Source organism: Centruroides sculpturatus, unplaced genomic scaffold, assembly GCF_000671375.1.
Source record: "Centruroides sculpturatus isolate CEXI.00-Female unplaced genomic scaffold, Cexi_2.0 scaffold151, whole genome shotgun sequence".
Lineage (NCBI taxonomy): Eukaryota > Metazoa > Arthropoda > Arachnida > Scorpiones > Buthidae > Centruroides > Centruroides sculpturatus.
In genome coordinates this window covers 858,430-877,220 of record NW_019384363.1, presented here as the reverse complement: position 1 = coordinate 877,220, position 18,791 = coordinate 858,430, and the positions used below count along the sequence as shown (strand labels likewise).

General features: G+C 28.0%; 1 protein-coding gene across 2 annotated transcripts in view; it reads left to right on the top strand.

The window, feature by feature from the left end:
- The window catches only part of LOC111641694 (cyclin-L1-like), a 115,716-nt gene that overhangs the window by 91,849 nt on the left and 5,076 nt on the right, over positions 1–18,791 (top strand). For both annotated transcript variants that reach the window (XM_023387901.1, XM_023387909.1), the window contains one exon: positions 12,669–12,768. In XM_023387901.1, coding sequence (XP_023243669.1) covers positions 12,669–12,768 — 100 coding nt within the window. The remainder of the gene's footprint in view (positions 1–12,668; positions 12,769–18,791) is intronic.

The window sequence follows — 18,791 nt, the reverse complement described above, 5'->3', positions numbered from 1 at the left end:
ACATAATAATAAAGTAATCAAAAATGTAAGTGTTGAAAATAAATTTTTATAGAAACAGTAAAATTATAATTCTCACTTAACACTTTCTTACTATTATTGATGAGTATTTTGAGTAGGGGTTCCATAATTTAAACTAAGTTCAGATTTATTTTGAAATGCACTCAAGTTAATTCATAAAATGGGTTTTATTCAATAACAAAAGTAAAGCTGTTTTTTACCGACTTTCTCAATTCAGAATGACAGTTGATCAACATTAAAATTCCAATCAAAAACAACAACTTTTTTTTAGTCTGTTGAAACTACATTTTCAAACATCCTAAAAAACATTCCATTTTCATGGTTACGTGAAACAAAATAAATGTATGCAGTAGGGTGGTTATTATTATAGTGATAACATATCAATACTCACATGGCGAAATATTAATTGTTAATAGTATTCATTCTCTTCCATTGATCACCGACAATCTGCTGAAGAAATTGGTTTTTCTGTTTATCCTGGTGTGCAGTTGACTATTTGGTCAGAGCAGCTCTGCATTCTATCATATTGTTAATACATTTGATGGACCTGATGCATTTTTCTATGGTTCACATCAGAAGGCCAGTGTTTTTGATCCAGTTCTGTGGATTTCAAGTCAAGACCAAGTGTATCAAAAAAATTGTGTTGACTGATACATAATAGTCCAAATCCTGACTGTAGCTTTGACAGCTAAAGTTATTTTCCTAAACAGTTTGTTTCAAACAGATGAAATGAAAAAATAAGTCATTTTATTATATCTTATTTCAAATTTTTAGGTGTTTGTGATTGTTGACTAATTAGCCAAACATCCATTGTTCTATGTGTATCAAGTCTTACAAGTCTCTTTTTTAACACATATATATAATAAAAACTGATACCAATTGCAGCACAGCTGTAGTTTACACTAGAAACTTGCAAACTGGGAGTGCACTGTTTTACTCTTCTAATGGCCAGACTAGTATTATTCACTCCTTACATAGCAACTTACTGGAAGACATCTTTTATTATTCACTATTTTACAACATATTTCCATTATATTATCACAAGTAGTAGCTATAAAATCAACATATATTCAAAACCAGTTTTAAAAATATACATTTATGGCATATGTAGCTCTTAAATTAACAAAGGCTTTATCTTTTACATAACATACATGCATGCATGCATACATGTTGATGAGGGTATCAAGCAAAATGCCTACATAGAAGAGTTGTGCAAATAAGTGGCACACTTACATAATAAAATGATTTTGATCATTTGTGTTGGTTAATGGATTTATTTACTATTTACTTTACTGTTCCAGTCATGATATGAGATCTATTTAACCTCTATATACAAGTTGAATGATTTTATATCAAAGTAATTTTTACATTATGAATTAAAAGATAACTTTTACATTATGATGTAAAAGATAACTTTAAAAATTTTATGTATATAGTATTTTGGCTTTTAATTTCTTAGCAATCTTTCATATTAACTTTTTTCAAATAAAATTGAAGTCTAATAACTTGAAGCCAATTACTTTTAATTGTTATTTATTTTATATATGTCCAAAGAATTTATATATTATTAATAAATATAAACCTAATTGAAATTCTAAGTTTTCTTTTATCTTCCTTGTCCGAAAGTTATGCAAATATAGATATTTAAATAAAAGTACTTTATTAAGAGAGAAAATTATCATTAATATCTGTCATTTGAGAAACTGATTCTTAATTGCAGTTTATTAAGTTATAGATATGAATTCCATTTATTTCATAGTTACTGCTTTTTAACTACAAATTCTTTGTAACTAGTAGAATATTGTAATAAAATTTCACAACTATATAAGAATTTCTTCTATGATCTGCATTATTTTCTTAATAATTGTTTTGTTATTTTTGTTGGATTTATAATATATTACTAATTGATTTATGAGTTGCATTATTTTATAATGTTTATGATATAATTATTTTTGCTATAATTAAAATTATGATTATAAAATAGGCATAAAATAGATATATTTAATTAAATTTATTCATTCATTTTAGAACTTTAAATAGTACAATTACAAAAATAGATTTACGTTAGTTACAACAATAAAAAAATAACAATTTTATATCATGTATATATATGTATATATTTGGTCACATAATATGAATAATACACAAATAGATACACTGAAAATGTGGATATTCTGTTTTCTTAGTTGTGGTTTTTTTTGTTTAATATTTAATTTTTTGTTAGTTTTTGTTTCATAGAAAATTTATATATATTATGATTTATGGATTTTTAGAAATTTGAACAATTGTATATTGTATGTTATTTTTAATTTTTAATTTTTTTCAATTAAAAAATTAACCTTATTAAATAAATAAAATATATATATTTTATTTATATACAAGATGATTAATTTCTACTTGTTTGGATTTTCACCTAGCAATGCTAAGGTGAGCTGAAATGGTAAGTAGATCCAAAGTCGACAGTTGCCAGTCTGGAACCTGCCATCCTGGGCCCCATCACAATGATGAGAAGTTACCGATAATGGATGTAACATTCAGCGTGTGAATGCTTACATTTGATTGAATATCAAGACATGATTTCTTTCAGTGGAAGAAATATATCTATCTTTAAGAAGAATTAAAGTTCAACAAATCCTCTAATTATAATCTTCATATATAAAGATTATATTTAATATAGTTCATGATTATGTGCAGAACTATATGGAAAATTTCTTTTTTGCAAAGGAATCCATTAAAAGTTTATTGTATTTTGTTTAATATAAATGGGTAGTTTAGGATAAATTTAAATGACTTAAGATATTNTATATATATATATATAAGATGCTCCACAAAACTATAGAACTACTGCAAATTTACTATACGAAGGTTAGGAATTACATGTATAATGTAGCTATCTTTCTTATATCATTCAGAATTTATGAAAACATAATTTGTCGAAACTCATAGTTTCCTATATTGTAGTGAACACCAGAAATTGTAAAAGAACTGATTTTAAGCACCACAAAAGTATAGAATCGACTAGTAAATGAATGCAAAAAACATTAAATACTACAAAATAGTTTAATTTAGTAATTTATTTGCACACCTCCTGTACTAATAACATCGAAAATGTAATTTGGCATGCTATAAACAAGGTTTTTTTATGATTGATATCTCAGGAGTTCGAAGCAGTCACAATTGCTTGTTTTAAGTGTTCAACGTTGGCATACTGATGATTTTGGTCATAAATTTGGTGAACTAAGATCCCCCAATGTTTTGCATAGGTTTGCAATCAGGAGAATGTACTGATTAATCTAGAAGTTCAATCCACTTATTTTCAAACTAATGTTTTGTATGTCGTGATACATGGATATGTGTGTTGTCCTGTTGTAAAATAATAACAATTCTTTTGAATCTACATTTGTTTGGCAGCACTTTGTTCTACAGAATTTGTTATAGCTGACACTGTTCATGCGACAGGTAATGAATGCCAAATCCGATCTTTACAATGCAGAAAAAGCACCTCAAACCGTAACACTCCCAGCATCGAAATTCCTTTGGGGAAAGTACTTGGGCTCTTTTCATAAATCACACCAGTAGAACACTAAACCATCTGGCACATCCAAGTTAAATTTTTTTTCTTCTGAAAAGATTATGTATATGACAAAAAGGTTGTTATTTCTTGTGCTAACACAATAAGTCTAAATCAGTGTTTCTCAACGGGGGTGATGTTGCCCCCATGTGGGCGTTTTTCCATGTTGAGGGGGTGATTAGTAACAATTTATGTTTTGTTGGGCAAAAAACAATTTTCTGGGCGATATAGTAAAACATTATATTAAGAATAATTAGATATTTTATTCATTATATCGTACAATAATTAAACAAATTACATTAACTAGCCACTAGTCTATTCAATGCAGTGTGAATTTGGCGTTAGCCTTGTCCCTTGGCATCGGAATTTTGTAGTGAAGGGGGGATACTACATAACAGTTTTATTGAAGGGGGCAACGATTCGTTAGAGATTGAGAAACACTGGTTTAAATGAAACAAAAAACTTACCTTATTCCATCGAGTGGCCATATTTTTCCTAGCAAAATCAAGTTGGGCAGCTTTGTGCTCAGGCTTGAGAGTAGATGCACTTGTCATTCAAGACCAAATAATGTTGTTGTTGAATGATTTTGTGATGTATTTGAATACCCAAATTGTCCTGAATTTGACCTGTAAATGCGGTGGATTAGAGGCTGCATTAATAATTCGCTTGCGGATTAATCTTTGAAGTTTGAAGAACATCTACTTCTACACTTTGGTCCATAATTTGCATGATTTGACAAATAATGCTGAACTACCTTTTTTGAATGCTTGATGCTGTTTGTTACTGCCTGATGACATAAACCAGTGCTCAAAGCTACAATTTGTCCTTTCTCAAAGTCTGTTAAAATGGGTACCACAAGGCATGATGAAAAAATATAATTTTATACTTGAAACTTGTGAGAAAGACTGCGATTCTATACTTATGTGACAGTATGCAAACTGACTTCATCATTATTCCACAGTCAGCCACTAATTAGAAGTTGAAGTTTCCTAAAATTATGTTTTTTATAAGTTAGGTGCTGAATTATGCATAAAAAAAATCTATTTCTATCTATTAGTGCATGTTCTGACCTGAAAAGACTAATTTTTTTGAGCAGTTCTATATTTTTGTTGAGCATCTTATATATATTATGATTGATACTTGAGATATAAGGATGCAGGAACCAGGTTGGCAATAGCATGTATCTGAAATTTAAAGGTTGGTGATTTCTTACATTTATATTAGTATTTTGAATATACTAAATTTTTGCATATATAACAGATATTAAAATTGTTATAAAACAAATCAGTTTTTTCTATTTAATTTTAATTGATAATTATAGCTTAGATCAAAAAAAATTTTTTTTTTTAATTTATTAAATAAATGGAAATTTGTTTAACATACTGTGATTCCAATGTAATTTTTCTAGATGATAGCCTGTATTTATTTAAAATTGTCCAAATTTTTAATGTCAAAAAGTATTATATGGGCTAACACTTAAATTTTATCAAGAAAAGAAAGAGAATAAATGATAGTAAATTATGAATTTTGAAAAAATTCATAATTTTTTTTCAAACTTTATTTTACTTTATACTTTAGTTTTTTCATTTTATTGAATTCACTTTATAGTTGAAGTAGTTTTGTATAGAAAAAAAAGGCATTTTTATTCTTACATGGTATTATTTCAAAAAGGAATATTTAGTTAGTGTAATCTTTCTGGAATATTACATACAGATATAAATTAAAAACTAAAAAAATTTTTTAAGATTATTAAGTTATTTTAATGTGGAATATTGTGAATCAGTATTTTATGTCATAATGTTAGGAATTTTAATATTCCAAAATTGCTTTACATTCTACTCATTATTGTCTTTTGTACAGAGCACTCTAGTATCAAATGACAACTGTTGTTTTTTTTTAGTTCGTACTTTTTTTCTCTATGACAGCTGTGAATTATACTGAAAAAGTTGACCCATTTTTTAAAAAAATTGTTTCAGTAGAATCTGTTTATAATGCAGATTCTTTTGTAATTTGATAACTTTAATAGATATTTTTGCTTCATATTTAAAACTAAGAATATTATTAGATGAACACTTAAAAAAAATTTGGTTTTAGGTCATATCTATAAAGTCATTACCCACATTTTTGAGAGGAACTTCAGAGTGTAGTTGATAATTATAATTCTCTAATGACTTGAGGCCTGTTAGTAATAGATCTGTACAGATTATAGGTTGAAATGTTATATATATGTACACACACAGGGATGCAAAAGTAGGTATATAGTTGTTGTCATGGGAAAAACATATATGGAGAAAATAGGAAAAAATTTTATTTTTATGTACAAATTACAGTAAATCACAAATAAGGAATACAAACTAATTAAAATAATAATAATAATAAAGACCAAACATTTGTATTTCTCAGATTGTCAACTGTATACCTATTTTTGCACCCCCCCCTGTATATATAAATTCTCTTTGTTTTTGATAAAACTGTTCCATTAAGAAATTTATAGTTTGTGAAATTTTTTTTGCAAAAGCAATTTTTAAGTCCAGTTAATAATGTTTTACTATAGTGTATAATGTATGAATTTCTTGCTAAATAGTAAAACTATTGCTGTTATTTATTAATTAACCTTATAGTTAGATTGAAATAATAGTTTCTTTATTAAGCTTTATCTATACTTTTAATTTTTTCTATACTTGATGTATTTTTATGATATATAATATCATACAAAGAATCATTTGTTTATCATTTCTAGAATATATATTGTTCATTAAATTTCATAAATTTATAATTTAACAATTTTTAGTTTCTAAAGCGTTTATGATGATAATACTAAAATTGTTTTATTATATAAAAAAGTAAGCAGTTTTATAGTAGACCATATATAAAATATAATCTTTCATATCAATTTTAGTGGATAGTGATATGATAATGATTTGTAATGGTAGATTTGATGACTATTAAATTTTATAAAATACACAACAGAAATGTAAGTTGCATTGTATAATCCTTATTAGCCTGAATTGGTGCACAAATTTAAATATTTAACTGATAATTTTCACTGCTTTTCTTGAAATAGATGTACTGTACAGTGTGTGATCAATTAACGGACATAATCTGTTCCAAGACTTTGTTTGCTACCCGAATTGTTAGTTAACCAATTATCGATTTAACATAGTTTTTATGGGAATTTGATTAATTTGTTCTGGAGATCCCAAAAAATAAAAAATATATATATAAATGGACGTGAGTGTGTCCCTATATTTCACTTTTCAGCCAAAACTACACATTGCACATGAATGGTGTTTGTAGTAGTAGCCCTAAGTCTCCATAGCTATATGGAGACTTGGGGCTACTACTACATGACATGGTTACGTCTCGATAGCTATAAGGGTGCGGGAGATATGGAGTTTAAAGTGGTTGATTTCGAAGATTTTATATTTCAATTTTAAAAATGTTTCGAACCATTTTAAATTCAAATTGGTTTGATTATAGAACGATTGTAAACGTTCCAGAAAATTGATCAAATTGAAAATAGTTCGTTTGACTGGACGTAAAAATTTTCTAATTAGTCTGGAAATGGGGGACCTAATTCTTGCATTCTGTGCGATAAGGGTATGGGAGATATGGGGTTGAAAGTGGTTGACTTCGAAGATGTGTAACAATGGAAGTGTTGAGTAACAAAGGAAGTGTTAATATAAAGTGGCATGCAAGATTTATAGGCGGTTTTTTGCATTTTTGCGGGAAATCGAACATATTTTTAGAAAATTGATTAAATTGAAAATAGTTCGTTTGACTGGACACAAAAATTCTCTAATTAGTCTGGAAACAGGGGATCTAATTCTTGCATTCTGTGAAAACAGGAAAGATTGGCTATAATATAATTATCTTAATCTTCACTATTGTTACTTTTTGCCCAGCAAAGCNAAAGTTTGGAAATTATTCAAGGTGGTCTCAAAGTCAGAAGCTAAATGGCCAAATGGCCAAGACACTTAAGGCATTGGCTTACTGATCTGAGACTTGGAATCAAGTCCAGGACAAACAATTCCCCAGAAATTTTTATATAGGCAGGTCACCCTAGTTAAGTTGGGTCCCATCCCTCACTATCCAGCTGCCTCATTGTGGACCTAAACCCTTGATGGGTATGAAAATATGGTGTTCTTAGTGCAACAGGGTAAAAAATATAAAAAAATCTATAAGTGAAATATTATACATATTTATAGTAAACTTTTTAAATATTTAGTTGGGTTGCTTCTGTTTATGTCGATAGAACCACTGAACACTGGTAGTGGTTGTAGGTTTGTGCCTGACCAATGAGCTGGCCATACGGAGTTTTCCAGGTTTTCTTCATATGTCTAACACCTAAATAGGGGTCAGTTTCTCGTAAGAAGTCCTCTTGGAATTCATCTCCCATTTACAGATCACTCATGTGTTGTATTGATGTATTCTATCCAACCAAACCAAATGATTTTTGTTTAAGATATCTTGTTTCATATAACAGAGGTTCATTTTAGACACATTTGAAATGTTTTGGAAAAGTTTTATTGCATAATTTGGTAGTTTCAATTAAAGAGATGTTTGTAAAACAGGATAAGAATTTTAATTAATTAATTAATTATATTTACTAAATATTTGAAGTCTCAATATATATGCCTAAATAAAGAGTAACTAAACCAGACAGAAATATTTTATTTGGACTTCCTTATAAACACAGATATTTTTTGTTTGAATATATCACAGATAACAAAGTTCAATAAACAGGAAATAGTATATATAGTATTTAAACATAGAAATTTAGACTTGACTTTGTTTTGAACTTGTCAAGACTCAAAATACTAAATTTTGCCAAACCCTAGCACAAACCCATAACTGAATGTATAAGTGAACACTGATTATCAGTGTTCACTTGTACATTCAGGAATAACTTTTTGTCAAATAGCTCTTACATTAGTTATTAACTTATAACCTCTCTCTATACTATTTCAATTTTTTCAAGAGTATTTTTTTTTATGCTAACATTTTTTCCAGATTTTTATCAATGATTCATCATCATCATCAATTTTTTTCAATTTTCTGGTTAAAAGTATTATAGTTAACATACTTTAAATGTTAAAATCACTCCTGGTTACAGGCTGAAGTCATGAAGTCATACTGGATGATAAAAAAAATTACTGATGTTTTGGTACAAATCATTAAGTGTTTGCTGGGTGACTCAGGAAAATTATCTAAAATTGACAAAATTTTAGATAGTGTTAACATTTTAGATAGTGAAAATGTTAACAATGGAATATAGATAGTGGAAGTGTTAACAATGGAAGTGTTGAGTAACAAAGGAAGTGTTAATATAAAGTGGCATGCAAGATTTACAGGCGGTTTTTTGCATTTTTGCGGGAAATCGAACATATTTTTAGAAAATTGATTAAATTGAAAATAGTTCGTTTGACTGGACATAAAAATTCTCTAATTAGTCTGGAAACAGGGGATCTAATTCTTGCATTCTGTGAAAACAGGAAAGATTGGCTATAATATAATTATCTTAATCTTCACTATTGTTACTTTTTGCCCAGCAAAGCAGGTCCTTCCAGCTAGATTCTAGATTACTTAGAAAAACAGTCTTTTATATATATATATATAAAAAACTATATTACATACAAATAAAAACCCAGCAAAGCGGGTCCTTGCAGCTAGTGTAGTAATAAAAATACATATATACACAGTTTTGCATTTTTATTAGTCATGTGTTTTCCATTTGTGATTAAAGAATCTGTCTAATATTGATTGCTTTTCTCTCTTCAGGATTTTTTGGATGTAATTAATAGTATTGTAATTGTAGAGATTCCCAACCCCATTAACCTTACATTGGTTTGGATGCCACTTGGATGATCGTTGTTCTGACATCCCTGGAGTTCTGTCGTCAGATCAGTTTCAGGTTCCATTATGAGCTCTAAAATGCTCTTTATTTTTCAGATGTGATTTTCATTATTCCATTAGCACCTTGAGACTTCTTGATATATCATTTCATAGCTACGATTGTGTCTACTGTAGACCTGTTCAAGCCATTCATCTAGCAACATCAGACATCTTGTGCCCACTTTCTATCTTGGCTATTATCTCTTACTTGATTTTGACAGTGAGCACAGTTTTTGACACTTCTTGTTGAGGCTCCATAATATTATCAGTTTCTTTTTTAAATAAAAAGTTCAGAAAAGCACTTACAAAAATTCAGAGAACAGAAATCAACTAGTGCACAAAAAATTATGGAAATGCGAGGCCCAGATGAAATTTGAAATTTGGTATTAAAACGTTAATGAATATCCAATGGGACAGTTAAACTCTTACCTTTCATAAATAAAAACTGACACAAAACTTAGCAAGTACCAGCCCGACAGTGTTGCAAAGACTATAAAAAATTATTTGTCAGAAAGGTAAACAAAGGCTAAAATTACAAGGGAAAGTTTCAAAATTCGGAAGAATACTCTCTGATTAGTATTGGGTTGAGTGTCGATGTCGAAGTTTTTAGAGCTCCTAAAGATTTTGAATTGTCACCTAGAGACAAAGAAGACTAATCAGTATTCACTATTTTACGTCACTTCTTTTTGTGTTTGTTCTGTGAAGTAATTCGTTGTCTGAACATAAAAATCTTTCACAAAAGTGTTTGCAGTCCGAACTATTTGTTAACTGATCATCCACTGTATTTAGAATTTATTTCTTCTCTAACATAATTTTTGTACTGATTTCAAACAAGGTTTCAAACAGTATAGATCTTGTTGGTAATCTTTCATTATTAGAGATTTTTTGTTTCCTTTGTGTTAAGTTTTCTTGTAATGTTACTTCCTTTCAATTTTTGAATTTTTAGGTTTTTTTTTAATATTTCTTATATGTATACACAATCATTTAATTTTTATATGATGAATATAAAAACCATACACAATTTGTTTTAGTGTTTTTCTCAGAATTGGTGTGGATCCCCCATTGGCAAAGAAGAAATACAGCTTTAAGATAGAAGGAAATGAAAAAGAAAGATATAAGGAAAGAAAAATTAATGTTAGCAAATTTAATTTATGGCATACAGGCATAATGTGAATTTAAATTGTCATTTTGATTTTATTATCAGTGATATATTAAGAATTTTTTGTGAACTATTTAACAATAAAAATGATTTATTTGTTGTTAAATTATTTATTTTTACCCAATATTTAATATCTAATTATTAAAGATAACATTTATGAAAATTAACATTTATGTATTTAGTTTAAATATTGCTTACTATACAGTGAAATTGACCATATTAAAATGAAAGGAGTCATACTTTATTTTACAGAGAATGCTGAAGAATTCTGGAGCAAAAAAGACTGTTACAACTTTTCTGATTTCAGATCATCAGATTACAAATGAGACATTTTTAGAAGATATTGATAGTCTCTTGAATACTGGAGAGGTTGCTAATCTTTTTGATTCAGAAGACAGATTAGAAATTATAGAAGTATGTAAATTTGAAATCTATATAATATATTACTTATGTATTATTAATATATATATTGTGTCCATGATGCCCTAGACAGTTTTTAAAATTTTATTACGTAAAATTACTTATACTATCTGAATATGTTTTGATATATTTCTTAGTTATGATTCTAGCTTTTTGTGTTATTATTTAACTTCAGTATAAACCCTTTTTGTGTTATTCAAGCTATCATATTTTCTTTCACCTAATTTTGTCTGAATATTGGGTTTAACCATAATACTAATGTTGTGGTATACAAATACCAGTGCAGATCCACCAACAGGATCTCAGCACAGCAAGTTCTCACCTTGAGAGAAGTGAAGGAAGATATGTATGAGCAGTGGTGATATTCAGCGGGTTCGCACAGGTTCGGCCGAACCCGTTGTTAACATTTTCAAAGTTTTCCGAACCTTGTTAAACACATGTAACATTTCTCAATGGTTTTGATTCTTTTAAAAATATTAAAATATACGTATTATTCTCTGTAACACTACTAAACTAGAGCCTTCCGATGCACCATTTGAGCGAAAAAAAATTGTTAAGGAAAAATTTTCTGTTAGCGAACCCTTTGTTAAATNAACAGACAACAAAAAATTTTAAAAACTCATTCATTTTTTATTAACTAAACAAACATTTATGTCAAATAAAGTAACAAAAACTTTCAGAATCGTAAAAACATTCAGAATTCAGAATTGCAAAAACTTAATTGATGAAGATGTCTCCCTTGAGAATAAAATCAACCTGTCCGAGCGATTTGCTTGGATGAACGCGATAACTCTGCTGTTTCGTTTTCGTTGGACCACCCTGTATATTATTAAATATGTAACATGTATTTTTAACATAAAATATATATTTAATAAATAAAATTGTTATTGAGGAATAAAATTTTGCTCATAAATGAAAAAAAAAATAGTTCATATAAATTTTTTACTCTCTTTTTATTTAAGTTAAATTGTAGAAGGATAATTCCCATTATTGTGGATACAGCCTAACTTTCTTTTAAATTAGATTATTTTTGTTTAAAATATATGAAAGTGGATCTAATTAACTATTAATGTACTGTGAGAGATTTACTTCTTAGCTAAAACAAATTAATTTTTTACATATTTTTTAAAATTAATTTATCACTTTTATAATGTTTTTAGTTTAATGTTTTAATTGTTCTTATTTAAAATTATAAAGTTTATTGATCATTTTCTTGACACATCTTCATTTTTTAATAATTCATGTATTAATAGAACAAACTTAAAAATCATATTTAATTTCTGTTTTAAAACTGGCTATTTAGTTTTATTTCATAATAAATTAGTCTCATAAATCTAAGATGATTTCATGTGAGGTTTATTTAATACTTTGTTTAGTTAATTATCAAAGACTAAATGAGATTTGTTTAAACTATTCCTAGCAACATAACTGTTCATTTTCATGTAATATGATTTATGAATACTTCACAATATTTGGCTAATTTACTATTTTTACATACTATGTGAAAATAGATTGTTTATAGAGTTATACTGAGTATGGCAAATGCAATTATAGCATTTGTATAATACAATAATTATATAAATTAATGTTTTTTTTTTTTAATAGGAATTATATGAATGACAGCCTGAGAACAAATGTTTTTGTGAAATATCATCCAGAAACAATAGCATGTGCATGTATTTATTTAAGTGCAAGATTGTTAAAGGTAAGTCATATAAAATACCTAGTCTTAAACTCTCAATTATCAGCATCATATTTTTAAGATAGTTAATTGCCATACTTACTTTCATGTTTTCCTTTTTATATTTAAATTACTCTAGGTTTTAAGAATATTCTTAAATTTAATTAACTTTTATCTCAATTTTCATCCATTTCTTATTATAATAATTAATTTTGTAAGTAAATTATAATTATCTGTAATTAAGTTATAATTAGTTAATAAAGCATATAATATTGACTACATAACAATTTTATTTCAGTTAAGTTGTAATTACCTATTATAAGTAATATAGCATGAATGTTATGTAGTTTAAAAATAATGTATTTTTAAAATTTACTGAATTAGCTGTAAAACAGTATTTGATTTCAAAATTTATTTTGGAATTGTAAATTTCACAGAAAGTACATTAATCTGTTCTTTTATTTTTTTTTACAACTTAATTTGTTAAATTTTTTTTGTGTGAGAATTTATATTTTCTCCCTTTTTTACAATATATACTGTACTTCTGCAGATGGACATAAAACTGTAAAATTACTTACGATTGTTTACAACTGAAAACAAAAGCACACTTGCATCATTTTGAAAACTACTAATTATGGTATTGAAGCCACTAAATTATTGCTATTAGCTATGATTATCCTGTCTGCTTGTTCTTTGACTTTACATATATTTTGGAAAAACTCCGGAAAAAAAAAGTAATAATAATTATAAAATAAGCAGTTATTACTGTATTGTACTGTACCTCACATATATGAGCAAACAAACTGATTATTTTGTTGCATCATTCTCTAAAAAAATCCTATATTCTGGAAACAATGGGATGGATGTTTTAAAATTTGGAGAGCATACAAAAACATTTTTGTTTGCTCTGTGCATTGTTGTACTGTACATATCTTGGAATGATTCATTTAAAAAGCATAGCATTGTACAAATGCAATTATTATTTGGATAACACTGTGTAATAGATTGTTTGATATAATTTGTTGTTATTTAATTGAGCTGCAATTTGAAAAAGTTATAGACAGACAGAATTTGAAAAAAAGATTTGTTGACTGTCCAATGTCTGTCTATCTGTCTGTCTTTCTTTAATCTTGAGAATTTCCACTGTTGACTGTCCAATGTCTGTCTTTCTTGAATCTTGAGAACGGAGTTAAATTGATGAAGTTCGAAATCAGATATGGAAACCTTATGGGCAGGTGGCCCCGATTAACTTTATAAGAACTTCTGATGCAAATTAGAAGTCACGTTATTTTAATTTAAATCTTTTCTCCTGAAAGCAGTTAATAGATGACTGGCATGACTATTGTTAAAGGAAAATATACGGTGTACAGTACATGGTCAAGCCACTACTAATTTGAAGTGGACAGCATACATTTTAAATAAAATAAATGAAAAATGATAAAAATTGCAGCCCAGAATTGTGACAATGTCACAACAAATAATTGCTCATTTGTATCTTTGTATCAATAGATTAAGTATTTATACTCAAAGTAGCTCAGAGAACAGTATAGCACAAATTAATTTTAATTTTCTAAATAATGAATGCATAAAAGAACTAAATACATTAGAAATATATACAATAATTCCTTTTTTTACGAATAAAAGCAAACATATATACTAGTAAATTTATATAATATATTTATGACATAAAGAACTTCAATAAACATTATGAATAAAAATATTTTTAATAAAATATGTCCAAAAGTTTACAAACAAACTTTCAACTGTGTTGTATTTCTCTGCATAGTATACACAGTTAAATGGTTTGCATCAAGTGTGGTTTTTCTTTCAATAAAGTGTCATTTTATTTTTCATTCTGAATACATTAATGTATCACTTAAAGTGAGTTTTAGAAGCTATGTTTAATAACTTCTTATTATCAGTCATTTTGTATATAATTATAATATAACTTTGAAAGTATCTTAATTTATCTTTAGTCGAAATTACATAGTGTCTGTATTTAAATAGCCAAATTATAGTTCAATAATGAATTCAACTTTATCATTTTGATTATTTTCCTGTATATTTATAATGTAATAAGATCTATGATATATTACTATTAGCTGCCATACATTGTTAGTGGCAGATTAACTATCAGGCTTAAGCCTAGGTGCCGAAAGGGCCCAAGAGCAAAAAAAACAAAAAAAAAACAATTTAATTGATATTTTATTTAACATGACATAATATTAGTTTATTCTGTTCAATAATGGTGGAATAGGGGGCAAGATTAAGGTGAAAGGGATCCTTAGTAAAGCTGAGCTGAAGGCTTGTATGTTATTTAATCCACCTTTGTATATTTTGAAGATTGAAATATCCTTAAGTTCATTTCAAATTATGAATTCTGTTTCACACTTTGGTAAAAACATCTTGTGAATATTGTTAATGATCAAAAAAAGTATTTAAATTTATTTATATATATAATATGCAAATAGATACATTAAAAATGACTTTATTAATTATTTTCATTTATCCCATTTATAGATAGATTTATAGATATTAATTAAACATTTTTTATAACGTTAAATTAAATTATTTTAGTGTGAATCTAAGGTTATGTTATTAAAACATTAATTTAGATACATAGACAAACTATTGCCTGAAATACTCTGGCTATAAATCTGCTAATTTTAATAATTAATACTACATATTTGCCACTAGAGATAGACATTAGACACCACCTTTTATCTAAATTAATAATTATAATTCTAAATAATTTAGAATTATCTGGAAGAAAAGAAATGGGCTGGGGTGAGGTTTGAACCTGCAATCTCTGCTTGCCAGGCAGTGCATTTGCCAGTTGCACTACCCAGACCCCAAGCAAGCTCTTGCTTCCAGATTTATTTAGATATAACCTTACGCTGGCTGAGGACGACTCCTATGCCCACGGCCTAAGTATATCTTCATAATAGCACTCAGCTAGCTAACGTTTTACCCATTGAGGGGTGTATGTATATACATAAGTTATATTAAACAACTCAAAGCCATCTGGAACAAAAGAACTGGCTACACCCCAGGGCAATTCTTTTCTTCCAGATGATTCTAAATTATTTAATAAATTATTTAAAATGATAATTATTAATTTAGATAAGAGGTAGTGTCTACCTCTAGTAGCAAATTATTTAGTGTGCAGAGGCATAGTCTTTAAAGAAAGGTTGTCTCTGCAATAGAAATAGTTGTTCCTGGTGATTGGACATGGCAAGCAGTGAAAAGTGGACTAGTATCCATCTGTAATGTATTTTTACTTTTTATTAAATTGTAATTCTGCCAGCCCTTTTTACAAACAAATTATTTGTGCAGAGGCATAGCCTGTAAAGAAAGGTTCTCTCTGCAATGGAAAATAGTTGTTTCTGGTGATTGGACATGGCAAGCAATGAAGATAGGACTAGTATCCAACTGTAATGTAATTTTTACTTTATTAAACCATGTTTTTTGTTTCTGTTTCTATTTTCTTTCTTACAATTGATGTGAAATTTGCCATTTATGTGTTTTGCAGTACGTTGATACCTGTCTATGGAGGACTGACAGCCATGGACAGATGTGGTAGTATCCCAGGAAATGCTATGTGCCAGTCCTTTTCACTGAGCATCACACCAGACATCATGTTCAAACAGCAAATTTCAGTATTCTGACAGCCAACCAGTACATCACACAAATTGTGGGGCCTGTGGTTTGGCCACTGGTGCAGGCCACACCTGACACACTGTACCAGTAAGACAATGCCCAACTGTGTGTCATATGGCAAACTCTCACCAGCTTGAATGGAATTCACATCCTTCCCTGGCCAGCAGCCTCGGTGGATCTCTCTCCCATCAAACACCAGTGTGACCTCGTATGATGTGAAGTGCACCAGGAACCATTACCACATACTATAGATGACAAGCATGCCTCAGTGGACACAGCTTGGCAAGGAATATCTCAGGCAAACATTAATCGCCTTATTGAAAGAATGACTTGCCATATAGCAGCCTGTATAACTGCCCATGGAAACCATATTCATTAGTGAATAAACAGGTCTCTGTTGCATATCCATTTTCTTTTAATCATTTGCATATCTCCATCATCTCTATTAGTCCTGCAATGTGCATTCCATCATGGTGTTGCAATTTTACTTTTGAGTAGTGTACTGTACATACTGTATATTTATATTTGCATTTGAAAAACCAATTTCTAAAGATATTTTCTCAGTCAGAAAAATATAGCATTCAATAAAGTTTTTTTAATCAAGGAACAGATCAGTGGCCAACTTTAGAATGGCTATGAATCAGAAATTAATAAATGTATTATTGAAAGGCAAAAACTTTACATTTGTAAGCTCTAAATGGTTATCTTAGGAATCTTTATACATAAAGAAAAATTTCATATTGTTTGTCCAAACTTTAGCAAAAGCAGTTTAACCAATTCTAACGAAAATTAGCACACTTCTTCTTGTGATCTGTGAAATTTTTCACAGATATTTTTATTTATTACTTAGTAAAATAACTTAAATACTTTTCAAAATATGTGAATATAATATTTCTCAAGTTACACTAATCTGTATTAAATTGTCTCATGTTTTCTTTCCAAGTGTATTTTAATTATTGTTAAGTTATTGATCAGTATAATAAATAATTAATCAATTATTTTTAACGTTTCTTAATTAATTTCAAGCTTTTCTTGAATTATTGGCAAGTCCTTTCTATATATTTGAATTTCATTTTCAGTTAATTTTATTTCTAATACAGAAATGAAGATTAATCCAAATAAAACATATATCCTTATACATATTTCAAAAAGGAAAAAGAATGGTAAGCAAAATTATGATTTTTATCTCTTAAATGATAAATTAATGGTAGTTGATGAAATTNTATATATATATATAGAGCTTTGGATTGTTTTAAAGTAACTTCAATAAAACATAATATTTTTAAGTTTAAAATAGAAACAAGAATGAAAACTAGAATAGAACATATACAAAGTATGTTTAGTTTTGTATTCAATTGTAAAATGTATAAAGATCAATGTTTATGTCTTATGAATTACAAGAAAGAAAAACGGAAAACATAGGTAAATATGGTATATTAATTATGATTGAAATTAAGTACTGTTATTTTTAAATATAGATTCCTCTACCTAATAAACCACCATGGTATCTGATCTTCAACGTCACAGAGAATAATATTCAGGATATCTGTAGTACAATATTGCATTTGTATGCAAGAAAAAAGGTATATTTTATTATTAATTTATATTTTCTTGTGTCTTGTATCCTGTAATTTAAAAGATAATTTACCTTTGTTATATTTCTGTAGGCTGATCCTGAAAAATTGGAAAAAATAATAGAAGATCTAAGAAAGGCACATCAGGAAGCAAAATTAAAGGCTAAAGGAATATCTGGAAATTCAACTCCTACACCAAATGCCAATTCTGGATTTTCTCCTGGTTCTAGACAGAGTAAGTAGAAAGTGATATGTATTATTTAGTCTGTTTTCTAATATTATAATTTATTGAAATTAAATTTTTTGTATAAAAATATTAATATTTATTAGTAGAGAATTTAATATGTTTACATTAAATATACCATTGAAGAAATAAAAATTAGAATACTTCAAAATTTATATTTTTTATTGTTCATAGAATATTTACTCCAAATCCAGTGAGCCCCACAATAGAAAAAATTCAGTTATGTAGCTTGTTGAATGATGTTTTTTTTTCTATAGATTTTTTAAAAGTTTGTTTTATCTAATGTGCATTTTAACAGAAACAATATATATAAAGTAAACTAGCAGATAAGTTCAGTGTTGCTAGGGCAAAAAGTAATGATAGCAAAGATTAAGATTATTACATTATAGCCAATCTTACCTGTTTTCACAGAATGCGAGAATTAGGTTCCCCTGTTTCCAGACTAATAAGAAAATTTTTAGATGGGTCTAAAATTATGTTCAATTTAATGCAAAAAACCGCATCTGTGCCTGTAAATCTTGCATGTTGCTTTCTCTTAACACTTCCATTGTTGAAGCCTTAATCCTGTC